General features: G+C 42.3%; 1 protein-coding gene across 5 annotated transcripts in view; it reads left to right on the top strand.

Annotated features, from left to right (window-relative positions):
- The window catches only part of CHD7 (chromodomain helicase DNA binding protein 7), a 174,845-nt gene that overhangs the window by 42,687 nt on the left and 112,663 nt on the right, over positions 1-19,495 (top strand). For 4 of the 5 annotated variants that reach the window (XM_036436997.2, XM_036437000.2, XM_036436999.2 and 1 more), the window contains exon 2: positions 14,673-16,501. In XM_036436997.2, the coding sequence (XP_036292890.1) occupies positions 14,855-16,501 (1,647 nt within the window). In that variant the 5' untranslated portion in view covers positions 14,673-14,854. Of the gene's footprint in view, positions 1-14,672; positions 16,502-19,495 lie in introns of those variants that run through there. The other variant, XM_045581434.1, reaches the window with a different exon arrangement.

The following is a 19,495-nucleotide window of genomic DNA, read 5'->3' on the forward strand; positions in this document are numbered from 1 at the left end:
GTGATAAGTACCCGGGATAAAGAGTGGCGGCAAGAGCGGTCCTCGGGAGCCCCTGCCTGGGGCGGTGGCACGGGGCCCTGGTGGTAATAGTGGAAGTCTCCCAGCTCCTCGCTCCAGGGAAAACTTCAGAAGTCGTGTTGTGGGTTCCAGATGGGAGCACATACAATGGTGGGTTGTTAAGAAAAGAGATGTTTTAAAGAAATGTTCTGTGAGCTATGAAAGTATTTAAAATTGTGGAAGCGGAGGTCAGGGGTGGTTTGAAGATGAAATTTCCTATGTTTTCTTGACGAGAGAGCTCTTCCACCTACTTACTAGTCGTCAGAAAGTCTGAGGAAAGAAGTATTCCAAAAGCTAGACCTGCAAGACTAATCATAGAAGTGTATAAAAAAGTTAACGCTTTTTCCTATCACTAAGCATATTTTTGGCCGGAATTTGAAGTAGTTAAGTCACCCTCTTAGCATCCCTGAAGATGACAGTTGACATTAATCTATTTTGTTATTGAAAAAAACCCAAAAACTAAAGAGATTACTCTCACTCAAGTTTGTTTAGCAAATAAGTGAGAAACGGAGAGAATACATTTAGCATTCGGTTTTTACCTCAGAGCTTTATAGGATGCCTATTAGCTGCATTCTGAACCCTTAAATTGTTAATTTGATGAAAAGATTGCAGTCATGTGGCTAGGAGCTTATATTGTTGGTGATTAGGGAGAGATTGTGCGCTGCCAGCCTGTTTAGAAGTTACTTTTCTGAGAAATCTCCTTCAGGTGATTGCGTGGTCTTTGGACTAACACTCCAGACGTAGGAGGCTTCTGATGCCTCTTTCATAGAGAGGGTGCCTGCAGGTGTCCTACTGCTCTGCTTCCCTTTCTTAGGTGGGCTGCCCCTCCACAGCATTAGAAGTGATGTGTTCTGAGAAATGATTGTTTCACAGTCTATGTAACCCAAGTGCTAATTTACCTTCAGGGAAGCACCTTTCTTTAGATTATTAGTGGTTCCTGGGTAATTTTACATTTAAGACTGAAGCTCATTGAATCATTTATATGTGTTCAACTTAGCTGTATAATAGCTCTTTTTTAATTGTCTGTACTTCTTGAAATCTGTACTTCTGAAATTCACCACTAGAAGTGTGAATTTCAGAAGAGGACAGCTATACTTTGCATATTTCTAATTGCAAAACTACTTAGATTAGTGTCTTAGGGTGGAGGGTATTCACTATTTTGTTCAGCCACCCTTTTGCCTCCCCACCTCCCTCTTCTGCAGATGAGGTCAAGAACCAGAGAGACAGCCTCACCTAGTTAACATACTTTGTGTATTTAAGTTTCTCATGTTAAAGGAGAAAGTGATCATCTGATCTGCATTGTGTCCTGATTATGTGCCAGGTACTGTGTTTGAATGCTTTATAAATACATTCTAACTTAGTCTTCATGAATTAGAGGGGGGTGGTATTATGCATATTTTTAAAATGAGAAGAGGACGTTCTAGAATGGGATGTCATTTTAGGGTTGGCCTCAGAATTTAGTGGGTCATACTGTCCTCTGACTAGGCCACTTGGTCCTGTTTATTATTCTCATGGCCTTTTGTGGTTCCACACAAATGGTAGGATTGCTTGTTCTTTTTCTGTGAGAAATGCCATTGGAATTTTTGATATGGATTGTATTGAATATGTAGATTGCTTTGGGTAGAATGGACATTTTAAACAGTATTAATTCTTCCAACCCATGAGCATGGAATATCTTTACATTCGTTTGTGTCTTTTTCTTTCTTTAAAATTCAAATCTCATAACCATCTCCTCCTTCTGAATTCAGCAAGCCAGTTGAAGCCATTGCAATGAAACCACATTCCCTTCTTATTTGCTTCTTTGATTCTGAACATCCTTCTCCTTGTCCCAGTGGAAGAGGCAGATGCTGCTCTTGGATCTTCTCCCATTTCCCTTCTCCAGAAACTCACGCCCTTAATTGTCCTCTAAGACCTTTTGTTCTCTATGCCTCCTCCTATTAGTGTTTGTGTGTGAGTGTACATGTGTCTATATCTGAGGATATTTTTCCATTGATTTTTAGAGTGGAATGGGGTTGGGGAAGAGAGAGAAACATGGATGAGAGAGAGAGAGAGAGAGAGAAAGAGAGAGAGCGAGCGCGCGCGTGAGAGAGGGAGAGACAGAGATATACAGACAGACAGAGATTGGTTGTCTCCTGCATGCATCCTGACCAGGCTAGAGATTGAGCCTGCAACTGAGATATGTGCCCTTGACTGGAATCGAACCTGGGACCCTTCAGTCCAAGAGCCAAATGCTCCATCCACTGAGTCAACCAGCCAGGGCAGTATTTATATACTTTTATTTAACAAGTGCTTATATAATGCTTTCTAAGTGGAAGACACTGTTCTAAGTGTGTTACAAATATTAATACACTTAATTCTCTGAATAACACTATAAAATAAATACTATTATCCCATTTTATTCTGAGAGGCAGAGAGACTAGGGAATTTGCTCAGGGTTACATGACTTATATTTGGACACAGTCCCATTTCTCTCATGTTGAATAGACAAATACGCGTCCTTCATCAGTCCTCTTCCCCTGCAGCTGGCTTCCTTTTCACCTGCTCAGTCAGAAGTTGGGAGCCATATGTACTACACTGTCTCTCTTCACCTGTTACCACCTTAACTTGAGCCCCAGAGCTTCTGCCTCCTCTAATTTACAGAAACTACTCTTAGAGTTAGTACTATCCACTTGTGGAGTCTGATGGGCACTTTCATCTTCTTTCTCTATAGCCTTTGAACTTCTTGATCACTTCCTTAAAACTTTCTTTTGATGTCCTGCTAGCCTTCCCTCTGCCTGTCCTATTCCTTTTTCTTGTCACTCGAAATAGAATTCTCTGGGTGATCTCAATCCACTCCAAGCCTTTGCCTCCCTTTTGTTTATCAGTGACTTGAAGAGCCGTGTCTTCAGCTCAGCTTTCTCTCTTGAGCTCTTTCCTTGTATATTGTGCTGCTAACTGGATAGCTCCATATGTATTCCCTCAACACCTCTCCCTCACCCCATGTAAACTCTACTTCTCTTTTGTTCCCCATATTTCAGTGAGTGTTATTATTACATCTGCCCGGTTACCCAAGCCAGAATCCTGTCATTCTAGACTTTTCATCCTGCAGTTAGAAACCAAGTCAGATGGTTGGGCAGTTCTGTCTCTTGAATATCTCCATCTTTCCTTTGCTGTACTTAAATTCCTTTCTTTTGCTGTACTTAAATTCCTGTAGGAGCCTTCAGACTGGACTTCTTGCCTATTTCCACCCCTCCAAATGTGTAATGCACATTATAATAAGGGGCATGCTTTCTAAAATGTACATCTTTCTAAACAGTGCAACTCAAAGCAACATCTCCATGAATTCAGAATGAATTCCAAGGTCCTTCATGGGCTTCCATATGAGCCATATTGAGGTCTTTGCAGGCATCTTGTGTATTCTGCTTTTCTAAGCCTCAGGAATGGATTTTTCAGTCCTCTATGCTTTGTTCTTGCCCTGATTCTGAACCTGTCAATCTCCTACTGTAGGCATTAGCTTAGACAGTCACTTGTAGACCAGCACTGCCTGTCAGTTTTCTGTCATGATGAAAATGCAAATGAGTTCTGAATTTGCTGTGCCCATTTTGGTAGCCATTGGCCATATATGGCTACGGAACATTTGAATATGGCTAGTGTTGCAGAGAAACTGGCCTTAAAAATCTTTTGCAACTTTAATTACTTTACAGTTAAATAGCTACAGGGGGCTAGTGGCTATTGTAATGGACAACATGAGACTGTGTGCTTCTTGGCATTCTGTTCTTCACCAAAACAGTTGCCCTAAGAACAGCAAAATAGCTGATAGTATTGGAGGGTTCAGAAACAATTCACAAAAAAACTCAGGAACTCAAGTCACATTTCTATGAAGATATAAGAATATTATAATGCAGAAAAATAATTTGATCAAAAAGAGACTTTAATCAATAACCAGTTATTTTCAGCACATTCACATGGCTACTGGATTTTAAACTGGATTTACATCTGAAACACTTAAATATAAATTGTGAACAAAGAGGTTAGGTGAAATGAAAATTTCCTTTGAACATTTGGTTGTTTGTGTATGCCAGATAGCATTATAGTTTCTCATATTTGATACTGGGTTGTCAGCAAATATCAGTTCAAATAGGTGCGATCGGCGTGTGGAGATCTTTGGACTTTTGGGGCAAAAAGTTGTTCAAACATAAGCATTGAATAGAGTTTAATGCCTTTCTTTCTTGGGCATATGAGTAGGTAGAACAGAAAGTTGAGAAGAGATTACCTAGTTTCTTGGAGCCTGTTGATGGGAAACTGCCGCAGGCCACGCTGACCTGGGAGGTCCTCTCTGAAGGCTGAAGGTGGTCATTACACAAACAAGGGGTTGTGAAGCTAGAACATCGACACCAGTGTGTGGTTCTCCTTTTAAAAGGCACAGTAACAGTGGAGAGATGAGAGCGGCTCTAACTTCCTGCCCCAACAGGACTCCCTGTGTGAATAGAGTCTTCTGGGCATAGTGCAGCCCATGCTTTTGTGGCTGGAGGAGGGGCGTTGGTAATATACTGGCATGGCATATAATGGCTAACTCCTTCAATATTTTTGAGGCCTTGCGTCTGGCATCGGGATCACAAGTGATAGACGTAAAATGCAGAGTTTTCCTCGATGCACTCAACTATCTGGGCACTCTGGGTATATTCATAGAGATAATAGGGGGACATTTACATGGTTCATGATGAAAGAATGTTGAAATATAGTCTGTACTCACAAGTTAACCTTTCCAATGGACAGCCTTTATTCAAAGGAAAAAAATGGAAAAATGAAAAGTAAAGTAACAATTAAAATTCATTGTACAGAAATGTTAGGTTAAAAAAGCTCTACTAACTGCTAAGTTTGTATGTAGCCAATAAAATTTATTTGGATATTGATGATCTTAACAATTTCAAGTACCCAGTGGTGTTTAAAGACTTTTTCCTTTAGCATGATGAGAAGAAGAGGTTTCCTCAGTATTTGAGGACGGCAGTTTTAGTGCTAGGGAACCTTGGCAGCTCAGTGTGCAGAGCTCTTGACATGTGGCCAAACCAGAGCACGGCGGCTTGTGAGTGTATTTTTGAAGCAGAAATTTGAGATACAGGGGCTGTGAGAACATTTTTTTTGCTCTTTCTAGGTGTAAGATGCAGTCTGAAGATGTAGTGTGGGAAGTAACATTCTATTTAACAGGGCTCTTTGCTTTAATACTGAATCTTTAAGGCTGTTTTAGAAATTTTGAGTTGTGTTTATTATAGCCACAGGTCTTTGAAGGCACTAAGCTCACAGTAGCTTAGAAATATTTATTTATATTCTTTAGAATTATATATAGAAAAATTGGAATATTTTCCAATCATTTTTGAGAAATGGACATGAAGTAGAGAATTTGGTATGTTTAGGGATGTAATCGATGTAAGTGAGGGCATTAGAAAACTGTGAGGAGGTATAATATGATGTACATACTATCACTGATGAAACTTAATTATTTAGATTTTCTCATCTGCATCATAATTTTATTAGCTACTGATGTATGGCAGTTAAACTCATGGAAACCATACAAATGGGTGGATGCAGCAGTCGGAGGCCTTAGTAAACTCCGTATTTTAAAGCTAAGTGCCTGGCTCTTTCTGTTTGATTAAATCAAGTAAAATTCAATTATAAGGCTTCATTGTTAGCCATAAATTATATCTATCATCCTCATTATGCAAAACAAATGTCCCACCTGATAGTAGCTCATTTTCTCACTTTGACTTTTTCTCATTTTATAGTCTCTTTTACTTGCTAACTTGAGGTGAACATAATCTGTGATCAAAATGTACAGGTAGAAATTTATAACTATATAAGTAGGATCCCTTCTCAAGTTGAAATATAAAGTTTACTTGCAAGTTAGAATGCTATACTAATAGTAGGAATCTGGTCCACTCATGTAAAAAGTACTTAGAATTGGCCATCGAATGATGCTTATGGGAAATGTGAAGCAGGTCATTGCTATCAGTTTTCATTGCTTCAACCAATTGAGTCACCTGGCCAGGGCTATACTGATTTTTGGTAATAGTTTTGATTATCAGATAGTGTTGATTATGGTAGCATTGTAGAACCCACTCACATTTAGAATAGTGTAGGGCTAGAAAAATGGTTCCAGCTTTGCTGTAAATCAAAATGGTTATGAAATAGCAGTTGCGAAATTTTACTGTATCTTCTAGCCTTAATTCAATTTCTTTTGTCAAATGCAGTTTATTTACAATAGGGATTTAATACTGAAGTCACTTAAATAAGTTACATTTTCTTCCCTTTTTTCTACTTTCTTGAACTATGTGCAGTTCTCTAAAATACTTTCTCCAGTTATCTTCAAAAGACCTCCTCAACCGTTCTTACAGTGCTGTTGCACTTTTGTATTTCTTGCTTCCCTAATGGAAATTTGGAATTTTATAATTTCTGTGTATTTCTCTTTTGCAAGGAAAATGGCGCCTTAGAAAACAGAGGTTACTGTGTGACCTCTGCCCTTGGTGTCCTGTGACACTTCGCCTGTCTCTGCTTAGGTTTATTCATGATGGATAAGGTTCCTCTCATCACATGTGCTCTGCTGTAGCGGAGAAAATAGATTAATTATTTTCAGCTGCGTGTTGCCAAAGTTTTTTTTTTTTTTTTTTTTTTTTTTTTTTCCCCTTTAAGGAAAATAATGTTGGTGGTGTGTGTTATCAGAGACGACTAACTATCTCTCTCCCAGCAGAATTGAGGACAGTTTTAAACTCCCCAGGAATATGAGACAAGATCCCCTTTTCAGCTTTTCCAGAACCTCTTAAACTACAAAGAATATAGGAAATTGCCAGGTCAGTTAATCAGTGACAACAGCAGTAAGTTCACAACAAGCAGGATTCTTACAAGAGCAGTTGGCCATTTGTTGCTTCCCAGCTCCCGGCGTGTTGCTCTTGTCCCATCTTGGCATCTTCCTACCCCGTGGTGTCGGGTAGCTTTGAGGGGTCTGTGATTGCCAGGATGTCCTGGACGGAGGGTGGCTCTAGAGCTCCTCCCTTTCCTCCTTCTGTGCTATACTCACTTTCTGTAGGTTTGACACCACCCAGATTTTGTATGTGTGCATGTGTGTGGGTGTGCGTGTGCCTGTGCGTGTGTGTGTGTGTGTGTGAAGTCAGTAGCTTGAAATAGATCTGGAGTGGGAAAATGTTTTCAAATGGTGATTTTTTTTTTATTAGGCTAATAAACATGTGGCCATTCACCTTTACAGACCAATCAAGTTTTGTTTGTTTTAAGGATCCCAGGATATTTTAAAATATTAAGCAAGACACAATAGCAATCGCCAAATTTTGTAAAACTTATATTCTTCTTGTATTAATCTGCACTATGTAAACATCCTTCAAATGGGTGGAAATAGATTTTTAAAGCTTAATTTTGCCTTGTCCAAAGTAAATGACACTAAAATGTTTTTAGTTACTTATTTTTGGACCCATCTTTAGTTGCTTTCCCCCTTATCTATAATAAAATTATTTATAGCAGTAAAAAGATAAGGGATAGATCCAAATATCTTACCTAGATTCATATCTTATTTACAAGTGTAGACATGCTATGCACAGAGATGTATATCCATCTTCGCTCTTATTTCTCTTCTGCCATTTCATGTTGAGCACTGCAGTGTTACTAGAATGTGTTCTGGTCTATTGCTGGCCCTCACTAAGCTGTGTATGGAGAGAGCACCCTTTTCCAGTCTGTGGTGGGACAAGCAGGTCAGCTGCCTGCTGGCTGTCTTCTTAGGGGTTTAGTCTTTGAAGGAGTTAATTTCAAGGAGTGATAGTTGAGTGCTTAATTGCAGGGTATAAAGGCTATTCTCTAAAGGACATCGATTTCCATGATTCTTGTGCTTTAGTGGCACAACTTACATATAGGACAATATGTACCTGTGACCCATTTAGGGAAAAGAAAGTTAGTGCTGTAGCCATGCACTTAGTATAAGCTGTTAGTTGAGTGCTGTTGCGTTAGTTGCCTTGAAAGAAAACACATTAGCCCCAGCACTCTTACTTAGAAGAAAATCATCTTTATCTGAAAGGCAGCTCAGAGTATTCAGACTCCTCAGAGTTATGTAGAAATAACTGAACGATTTCTGCAAGAAACCTGTGAAATACCGTGTTATGTAACATTAGATATTAATGTTAACTGCATTTTTTTTTTGTCTTGCAAAAATGATTGGCAAGCAGAGGGCGGTATCTTTAAAATTAAACCATTTTTAGATGTCCACTCCTTGTAAACCATTACAAATTAAAATTTGTCACTAAGAGTTAGTCATAATTCTTTGGATAAGGCCAGTATTGTTTCTTTGTCAGTCATGAATGCCAAGACTGCCTTTCCTTAAATGGGAGATAGCATATCTCTGTATCATTGCTTTGCAATTCTTTGGGATGACTTATTTCTTGTTGATTACTTATTCTCCCATTAGTTGAGGAGCATTGGAGCTGAGTAAAGAGGAGTTCAGAGCTTTCACATGTGCAGGAACCACCAGGGCCCTTGTTAATAAAATGTAGATTCTCAGTCAGGAGGTATGCATCTCTCAGCAGCTCCTAGGAGGTGCCAGTGTTCTCAGCACCCCCTTCACAGGCAGGGCTTTTGTCTGCAGTGAGAGAGGCAGGTAAACAACCAAGAATAACCGTGTGTTTGGTTTAGTAGCTCCTGCCATTGGTGCATTGGGAATCCTAGGAAGGGTTTCAAAATTAGCGTGAGAGGGGGAGAGCTGAGGGTTAGGAAGCTTCCCTGGATGGCTGGTAACGAAAGAATTGAGACTAAAAGAGGCCAGACTGCCCAGTGCAGGTGTGAGGGCAGGGAAGGTGAGGAAGAGAAGGCATCGCTGTCAGTAAACTTCCGGTGGTCTGAGAGAGCTAGTCTGGGTAATTGTCAGTGTTTCGTGGGCAGAGGGCAAAGGACTTTGAGGAACTGACTACAAAGTGCCTTCTACCACGCTGGAGCATTTGGACTTGATCCTGAAAACTCAGGCAGCTCCTCTAAAGTTTTTCATCAGGGAGAGACATGATATGATGCCTTTTGTGTTTTGGAAGACCATCCAGTCAGCTCTGTGAATGTGTTGAGCCCAGACTTGGGAACCATTCAGTCTGTAATGCTTTGTTTTTTACTAAACCATGAAGGCCCGATATCATCAGAGGTAGTGTGAATTGCAAGGAGGCAGGCTTGTGAGAGAGGAGGCAGAATCAGCAGGATGGTGGATGGGCTGAATATGCAGGATATCTGGGGCATTTATTACCGTGTTTCCCCGAAAATAAGACATCCTCCGAAAATGAGACCTACTTACAGGTTTCCTTCTGATTGAAATATAAGGCATCCCCTGAAAATAAGGCCCTTCTTAGGCTAAACATGAGAGATTTGGTCCACTGATTCTGAAAGAAATGGAGTCATAAGAAATTTACCAGGAAATTTAGGAATTGGATTGTTATGATGATGTTCCAGAAGATGATGACATGATTGTCATTGAATAAATGAGTAAATTCTTGATACTGTAGGATTCACAGTTTGTCTGGTTTGTGTTGACAACTACCGTACTACCGTACCGTATACAGGTAATAAATTTCCTTTATTTTCATTTAACAATAAATGTGTACTGTATTCTTCTTCATGGAAAAATAAGACATCCCCTGAAAATAAGACCTAGCACATCTTTGGAGCAAAATTTAATATAACACACTGTCTTATTTTCGGGGAAACAGGGTAGAAATAAAGTTGTAGAACAGTAATAGTCTTCAGCGTCCGCATGTGCCCACGTGTTAGATGTTTATGGAAAAAACCTCCTTTGGATGGCACTCTGCTTATACAATTGGGTAAAAAGTGGTGAGGTATAGGAAGTATTTTGCATGTGAAAGGTTTTTTGTATTCACTGACTTTCTTGCTAGCTTTCTGGGTCACTGTGTTACCATATTAAAAAGTGGCTACACAGTACTTAAGCATTTGCGGAAGTTTTAGAACACATGTGTCAAACACAAGGCCCTCGGGCCAAATCCGTCCCGCCAGGCCTTGCAATGTGGCCCGCACCGCACTGTCATCACTGCACTCCGCTGCGTTTCCATCACAATGACAGTTTATGACTGTTCAGTAAACCATTCGGCCCGCGATTTAGGCTGGATTTTAGATTTTGGCCCCTTCTCTGATTGAGTTCGACACCCCTATTTTAGAATGTTAGAAATTCACTTCAAAATACTAATATATATTTTGCACAACTTATTTCTTTCATCTTGGTTTGCTGTACAACCTTTGCTTCCGTCTCCCATTATATGTGCTGTTTACTTATTTTTTTTTAGATCCTTAATATAGTGCTAATATGCCATTTCCTATAAATAGCATAAGTAAACCTTATTATGGAAGGAAACTCTTCTGTTTGCTAGTCAATAATTGTTTCAGTGACCTATCCGGAGTAAAACGGACCTGATTTGGGCCTTTACTATGTTGCTTCCCCTAGAAAGGTGCCATCTCATCTATAGTCTTCTTTTATCTTTGGTAAATGTTGCCATTAAAATTTTTTGCGGAACATGTTCACTCAGATTAGAAGTTCTCATACCATACAAGGGTGTTTTTTTTTTTACTTATTAACTGAAGAGGGGTTTGGATTAGAAGTTTTCAAGGTGCTTGCTAGCTCTAAAAGTTCAGTTTGGTTTCACAGTGAGTCTCCACAGTGGGGGTGATTCTGTGAGCTGAGCTGTCTCCTGTGGCCCCTCCTCACCCCCAGACACATGCATCTTCTGAACCTTGTTCCTGTCTCAGAAAAAGAGCAGAAACAAAAATTACTGTCTTCATTTTATATATATCTGTATATATATGTATATCCCTAGATATCTGTATGGCTTACTATATAATATCACACATAATTAAAAATTCTTGCTATCATAAATGACTAAGAAATATTTTGTAAAATGATATCCTAAAAAAAAAAAATCCTTATCTGAGGATATGTTTCCATAGACTTAGAGAGAGAGAGAGAGAGAGAGAGAGAGAGAGAGAGAGAGAGAGAGAGAGAAACAAACATTGATGTGAGCAACATTAATTACATGCCTCCTGCATGCACCCCTGGCTGGAGATCAAACCTGCAACCTAGGTATGTGCCTTGACCTGGAATCAAACCTGTCACCTTTTGGAGGATGATGCTCCAACTGAGTCACCTAGCCGGGGCAATATCCTAATTTTTATAACACCCCCCCCCCCCCCCACACACACACACACTCATACCCCCTGACTCATAGTTCTTATTTAAGAGATTCCTGACTTACAGATAAATGTAAAGTCCATGAGGACAATAGGGAATTTTGTTTGTTCTTATTTAGACATCTGCAGCACCTAGACCAGTGCCAGGACCACAGAAAAGTGCTCAGTAAATATGTTTTGAACAAAAAATGTGATTTGAGATTTAACTTAGTATTTGTTTAATGCCAAATCAAACATAATTACAACTTGAATCTTTATTGTCCAAGTGATAATTATGAGAATTATTTGATAACACCTAAAACTTACATTTCTATTTTTTCTTTTTAACAATCTATAAATATGCTAGTCAGGATGGTAGTCACTGCCTACAGGTGTATACTTTTGACTTGAAACGTGGTAAATAGGAATTGAGATATGCTGGTGTGAGAAACAGACTGAGGTTCAGAGACTCAGTAACACAAAATGTAAACTCATGTTTAAGTATTGATTGCATGCTGAATTGATAATGTTTTACATCTACTGGGTTAAATAAAAATTGTTATTAAAATTAATTTTACTCTCTTTTTGGGTTACTTTTTAAATGTGGCTATTAGAAATTTTAATACTACATAGATGGTTCTGATTTGATGGCTCATTGAACAGCACTGATCTAGACACAGAAATGTAGATACTGAATATAGAGAAGGAAGCACCCTCCCAAAAGGAGCTTTAAATGAACATCTTTGATAGAAACGAAATTATGTGTTGCAGCTGTGACTTGGAAACGTGGGTATTCAAATGGTCTTGATCAAATTAAAAAAAGGCCAAAATAAATTAATTAGATTAGCTCAAATGAGAAATATGAAATCCAGCTACCAGATGGATTCCTAGCATAGTCGCCAGCCCAGTTTTGAGGTCAATAAAGGGGCAGGCGGCGGTGGTGGCTGTCCGAGCAAGTGTGAGCCGCCACTAATAACAGACTAAAGCCATGGATTTTGAACTTCTCTGACCGGAGCTCACCTGATGGTGATCCCAGTTGTGGTGGGCAGCGTGTTTCCTCGATTCCAGGTAATGCTGTTGCTTTTCATGCCGCTGGCAAATGGACTCTCGGTGGGCGTAAGGAGGGAAGTGGAAGCGCAAGTGTCAGGTAGGATTACTTTCAGCAAGGGCTGTGTTTTGTCCCTTCCCACACCTGCAGGCAAGTTTTTTCCCCTTCTGCTCAACTCCCTCCAGCTTCTCCCCTCCCGGCTGTGCCTCTGCCTGGGTCAGAGGACCTGACCTTCCCTTGCCTCTGGGCCCCTTTCCCCTGGAGCTGCCTGGGAACCCTCCCCCCAGGAGCATTTCCTCCCGCCACTCGTGGTAGACCCTGGAGGATGAGACCCTTATCCCCGAAAAACAAGGCCATCCAGGACATAGACGTAGACATTACCTTCCTTAAGCTAATTTGAAAGGTTATTTTGGGAAGTGGTTAGTCTGCATGGCTGGTTTAAGCTGTTATCAAGTCCATTTCAGTATTTATTTCCTTGAAAGCTAGAATGAGCTTTGAATAAATGAAGACTGACGGCTGGGGCTCTTTAGGAGTAAATTTAATTTATAAGTTTTTGTTTTCTTTGGCACTGGGGATTTTGATTCCCTTTCTTTTGGATTTTAAAGCAGGTGTGTAGTAAAGCAGCATGTCTGTAAATAAAATGGCTTTCGTGCGGCTCGTCTTATTTCGTGCGGCTCCCCTGACCTCTGTTTTCTAGAGAAAGTACATCAGAAAATTCATGGCAGTTAGTGGCAGAGTGGGGAGACCTTTGACTTTCGCTGACAGCTGTCACCTGAACACTACAGACCTAGAGACCCCCTCAGGTGCTACGTCTGTAGTTCTGACAGCGAACGGGAATGTTGTTTACATTTTCTGTAAGCAACATTCTCCCCTTGTTAGGAAGATGTTCCAATAGGGCAGGCAGAAACTGATTTTTTTTTTTTTTTTTATCCGTCTTATTGGTAAGTTCTCAGCAGAGTTGGGTGGCCCGTTGTTCTTCATCATGCTCTCAGAGAAGTGTGTCGGTGGAATTTATGACTGAGCCTGTTTATAGCATCACTTTGGAAATTCTTCCATAGACTTTGTTTTTTCAGGTTGGGCAGAATCATACAGTGCTTCATGTGCTCGTGAAAGAGGAGAGAAATGAGCTAAATTCCAAAGATGTTTAAGATTTCCGACATTTTTCCGGTGTGAATTAGTTCTTTATGAAGTTGCTCATGTAATTAGCATTCAACAAAAATACTCTGTTTTGCTTGTTGAGACATTCTTTAAATTGGTTATTTTAATCGGACATAGAGTCTGTTAGGAGCTGTTTGACTAAAGTACGGAACATTAGGCAGTGTGTAATGTGTGCTGTAAACACCGCATGCTGACAGGTGTGCCTGCCTTCTTCCCCCTACCTGCTCATGCCCTGCCTGCCTTGTCCCAAAGGAGGTAGGATAAGGGTAGGACTGCATTGTCCTAAAAGAATTTTCAGTTCTCACCAGTTTTGGGGAAAGTTTTCTGTTTCTCTTGGTGAGAACAGTCATGGTCCAGAAACTGCTCGTGCAGCGAAGTCTGTCTGAGTGGTCACATGGGCCCCTGGTTCATCACCAGAGCCCGGTGCCTTTGGGGGATATCGAACCTGTGACTGGACTAACTCGCTGGCAGTGTTGACCAGGAACGCCAGCACAATCAGTCCTCTTGGAGCATGGATGCTTTTCCACTGGTTCTTTCTGAATCTTGTATATTTCTGCCATTAATTGTGATGAAATCATGAATTTATTATACTCTGCAAACTTGCTTTCCAACATCGTTATGAACACTTTTTCACTCGATGCCTCTGTTGCTGTTCCGTAGTTGTATGTGGGCTGCAAATATCTAATTTGTATGAAATGACTGATTTTGGTATTTGTATAAGCCTCTAGTCAATTTAACTAAGTTGAGCTTTTCACAGCCCTCGGTGCTGCGGCTGCTCATCTGATTACACTGCTCAGGGGAATACGGTGGAGGGCGGGCTGTTGGTAACCAGAACATTTCCAGGGCTTTAGTTCAGCAGATGGGCTGCTTGGCTATATTCATACATCTGCTTGCCTGCTGTGGCAGCTGCTGCTGCTTCATGTTGTGTTCTTTTGTTCTGTTCCATCCAAGAATGGAACGCTAGGAAGTGTAGTGAATGGATTAATTTAAGGTTAAGGTTAGTGTTTTGCTTGCTTTCTAAGTAACCGATCATAATAATGCTTCTGGTAGAAGCTAATGAGTTTCTCTTAAAGTGAACTAGATTTAGAAAATACAGCTCGGCGAGGGGGCTAGATTAGTATTGTTGATGGAAACCAAATTCAAATGTGTAAAATACTGGCAGTTTCCGTCATTTGTTCCTAATTCTTTGTTTTCTTCCTTCCTCCTCCCCAATTCCCCCTCCCCCTTCTAGGACCTATATCCAGACTTTGCCTGACACTGCGGGGTCCAAGAGAATTAAAGAAATATGGAATGACAGGAAGAAGATTAGTTGAGGATTACAGGCCTTGAGGACGAGCACCTCAGTGAAGAGAAGCACAGACAAGCAAGCTCCCGAGCTGTAGTTGGGAGGAAGGAGCCTCCCGTTGGAAGAAGATGGCGGATCCAGGAATGATGAGTCTCTTTGGCGAGGATGGGAATATCTTCAGTGAAGGCCTCGAAGGCCTTGGTGATTGCGGTTACCCTGAAAATCCAGTGAACCCCATGGGTCAGCAGATGCCCCTAGACCAGGGCTTTGCCTCTCTGCAACCGTCCCTCCACCATCCCTCTCCTAATCAGAATCAGACCAAGCTGACCCACTTCGATCACTATAATCAGTACGAGCAGCAGAAGATGCACCTCCTGGACCAGCCGAGCAGGATGATGAGCAGCGCCCCTGGGAACGGACTCGCGTCTCCTCACTCGCAGTACCACACCCCTCCCGTTCCTCAGGTCCCTCACGGGGGCGGCGGCAGCGGGCAGATGGGAGTCTATCCTGGCATGCAGAACGAAAGGCACGGGCAGTCCTTTGTGGACAGTGGCTCCATGTGGGGCCCCCGGGCCGTTCAGGTACCGGACCAGATACGAGCCCCCTACCAGCAGCCACCGCAGCCGGCTCCGTCGGGGCCCCCGGCCCAGGGCCACCCTCAGCACATGCAGCAGATGGGCAGCTACATGGCCCGCGGGGATTTTTCCATGCAGCAGCACGGGCAGCCACCGCAGAGGATGAGCCAGTTTTCCCAAGGTCAAGAGGGCCTCAATCAGGGAAACCCTTTCATTGCCACCTCAGGACCCGGCCACCTGTCCCACGTGCCCCAGCAGAGTCCCAGCATGGCACCTTCCCTCCGCCACTCAGTGCAGCAGTTCCACCACCACCCCCCCACTGCTCTCCATGGGGAATCCGTTGCCCACAGCCCCAGGTTCTCCCCTAATCCTCCTCCACAAGGGGCTGTCAGGCCGCAAACCCTTAACTTTAGTTCTCGGAGCCAGACAGTCCCCTCACCTACTATAAACAACTCAGGGCAGTATTCTCGATATCCTTACAGTAACCTAAATCAGGGATTAGTTAACAATACAGGGATGAATCAAAATTTAGGCCTTACAAATAATACTCCAATGAATCAGTCCGTACCCAGATACCCCAATGCTGTAGGATTCCCATCAAACAGTGGTCAAGGACTAATGCACCAGCAGCCCATCCACCCCAGTGGCTCACTTAACCAAATGAACACACAAACTATGCATCCTTCACAGCCTCAGGGAACTTATGCCTCTCCGCCTCCCATGTCACCCATGAAAGCAATGAGTAATCCGGCAGGTACTCCTCCTCCGCAAGTCAGGCCCGGGAGTGCTGGGATACCAATGGAAGTTGGCAGTTATCCAAATATGCCCCACCCTCCGCCATCTCACCAGCCCCCCGGTGCCATGGGAATTGGACAGAGGAATATGGGCCCCAGAAACATGCAGCCGTCTCGTCCGTTTATGGGCATGTCCTCAGCACCGAGGGAGCTGGCCGGGCACATGAGACCAAATGGTTGCCCCAGTGTTGGCCTTGCAGATCCACAAGCAATCCAGGAGCGGCTGCTACCTGGCCAGCAGCACCCTGGCCAGCAGCCGTCTTTTCAGCAGTTGCCAACCTGCCCTCCGATGCAGCCCCACCCGGGCTTGCACCACCAGTCTTCACCCCCACACCCGCATCACCAGCCTTGGGCACAGCTCCACCCATCACCCCAGAACACCCCGCAGAAAGTGCCTGTGCCTCAGGTAAGGGAACGCCGGTCCTGTCTGCCTTGTGGTATGAAATGTAACTCAGTGACCTTACCTAATAGAATGTTCCTTTGTATTTCACAGAAAGCATTTTCATGATGAGAGCCTTATTTTTTTTATCTTGTTAAACTGCCCCAGAATATCTATTTCTATTTCTCTCTGTCTCTCTGTCTCTGTCTCTCTCTCTGTGTCTCTTAAAAAAATTTTTTTTTTTTACTATTGCTCCCTTTATTTACTCTGTCACTTACTGACTTACGCATTTATTCACTTATTCAAAAAGTCTCGAATCCTCCTGTCCCAGGAATTGTGCTAGATGCTGAGAATGCAAAGTTAAGGAAGTGCAAGTCCCTCCCTACAAGGTCTGTTCTCACTACCCACAGGGAGGTGGACTTTGGACTCAGGACACATGTCTTTTTCTTTTCCTATTCTTTCTATTTCTATCTTCCTCTCTGGTTTTAAAAGACACAAAACTTTGCAGTTTTATGTGTTTGTGGCAGTCCCTCCTACCTCTTTTAGAAAATTTATAATTTTTTTCCCTTGGGAAGCTTCAAACTGTGTTCTTCTGTAATATTTCTTTTACCAACTGTTGAATGTTAGTGTGAATTTAAATTGCAAACAGTAGAAAATCAAAGTAACCAATAACCCACAAAAAGTGCTTGGTCTCTAAGGGACTTGGGTCACAGTACTGAGACAGAATTCTTCCTCTTTGTAAGCTGGGATTTTGTTATCCTATAGAATTTATAAGCAGACAGCTTTAAGTTTCATGCTCTAGCATTCACAAAGACAACTTTCCCTTATAAGTGTTGGTGTTTTTGCCCTAGGTCTGAGAAAAATAAACTAATATCTATGTGTACAGGTTATTCCCAGTGCTAGTCAAAACCACGTATTGATCTTCCACTGATTGCAACTCTGAGTTTGGATGGCACAGTAGGTGATGTTAGAGCTGTAAGACACAATGCTTGTTCTTAATGAACTTGAATCAGTTTGGGGAAATATGGCCAACATGTAAAAATATACTAAAGCAGAGTGAAAGACCACACATGATGCTGTGACGAATGTCCAGGGCATTGCACGAGGGCGCTTGGAATTTGGCTGGGTCTTAGCCATGGAGCATGCATTTCGGGTCAGGGGATGACTGGTTAAATGGGGCAGCGGAAGCCAAGCTTGCTGCAGGGCTGGTATTCTGTTGCAAGAAATTTAGACTCAGTGGGCAGCCAGTGAAATCAATTAGACAGTCCATAGGATGGCTGGGGGACCAGAAAGTGAATTGTGAGCCTGTGATTCAGGCCTGTGAGGACAGTTTAGACCAGGGATCGGGCAGTGGGACAGAAGGGATTGAAGCAATGTGAAAGTAAAAGGGTTTGGTCATGAAACAAAGCCTTTTGGGGCATCATCACATATGGGGAGGCATTTTATCATTTTAATATATATATATTATATTTTATTGATTTTTGTACAGAGAGGAAGGGGGAGAGAGAGAGAGTTAGAAACATCAATGAGAGAGAGTCATCAATCAGCTGCCTCTTGCACACCCCCTGCTGGGGATATGCCTGCAACCAAGGTACATGCCCTTGACCGGAATCGAACCCGGGGCCCTTCAGTCCCCAAGCCGACGCTCTATCCATTGAGCCAAACTGGTCCCGGCTTAATATATTTTTTATTGATTGATTTGAGAGAGAGAGATCAGTTTATTGTTTTACATATTTATGCATTTATTGGTTGATTCTTGTATGTGCCCTGACCGGAGATAGAACCTGCAACCTTGGGGTATTGAGACGTCACTCTACCCAACTGAACTAGCTGGCCAGGGTTTGGAGAGACATTTAAAACAGACCCATAAGGTTCAGCTTCACAGGTGGGGGTGAGATACAAGATGAAAGATACAAGACTCAGGAAATGGAGTCAGGAAACCTCAGAACACAGGGCATATAGGGACTTGGGGAAGCCATCTCAGAGGGCAGGGATTCTCAGGAGGAGCCATGAGATCAGCGGGAGCCGCCCTGCTCGCTGCCCGTGAGATGTAATTGAATTTAAAATGAAAATACTTCAATGTACTTGTTTACATTCCTGTCTCCTCCTAACCTGCCTAGGAGGGGGAGGCCTCCGGGACCTGTGGTTCCTGAACCATCAGAAAGGGGAGGTGAGAAAGGTGGTCTGACAAGATGTTGGAGCAGAGGCCTCAGGAAACAAGGGCAAAGGAAGGAATGGAGAAGACTTTGTTTTCCTTTTTCTCAGCTTCACAGCAAAATGTCCTTCAAAATTAACCAAAGCGCTGTCTTTGAGGCCTGCTCTCCCTGAAGCCGATGGACCAGGGCAGAAATGAATGTGACCTCCTTTCCAGGAATTATTATTTTTTTAAAAATTATTTCACTTCATCTTTTGTTTTGTTAATCCTCACCTGAGGATATTTCCCCCCATTAATTGTGTGTTTTTGTTTTGTTTGTTTCTTTGTGAGTGAGAGAGTGGAAGGAAAGGAGGGAGAGAGAAACACTGATGTGAGAGAGACATATATTGATTGTCTCCTGCATGTGCCCTGACCAGGGGTACATGTCCTTCACCGGGAATTGAACCCTAGACCTTTTGGTGGGTGGGCCAACGCTGAACCGTACCAACCAGGACCAGAAATTATTCTTTTCTTATTCCTTAGGAAGTTCCTTGTTAAACTATCTTTTAAGAGCAGTGGTTCTAGATTTGTCTTTGTCCCCAGCCAGCATCTTCTCTTTTCACTGGGCAGCAAGCACAGGTTGAGGGAGACCCCTGTGAATAGAATCTTATTCCTGGACGGGAATTGTTGATCTTAGCTTTCGCAAGTGTTGAGAATGCAGATATCTCAACGGGCATGTCAGAGGATGAAATGTGAGTGTGTGGTGTTCCATCATTGAACACTGCAGGGTCTCTGTGCTGTGTGCTGGCCAGATGCTTTTCCTCCAGCTCCAACTTCTCGAGTGAGCCACTACAGATAAACTCGGGCCTCAATAAGGGATGTAAACA

This window comes from Pipistrellus kuhlii, unplaced genomic scaffold (assembly GCF_014108245.1).
Source record: "Pipistrellus kuhlii isolate mPipKuh1 unplaced genomic scaffold, mPipKuh1.p scaffold_m20_p_14, whole genome shotgun sequence".
Taxonomy (NCBI): domain Eukaryota; kingdom Metazoa; phylum Chordata; class Mammalia; order Chiroptera; family Vespertilionidae; genus Pipistrellus; species Pipistrellus kuhlii.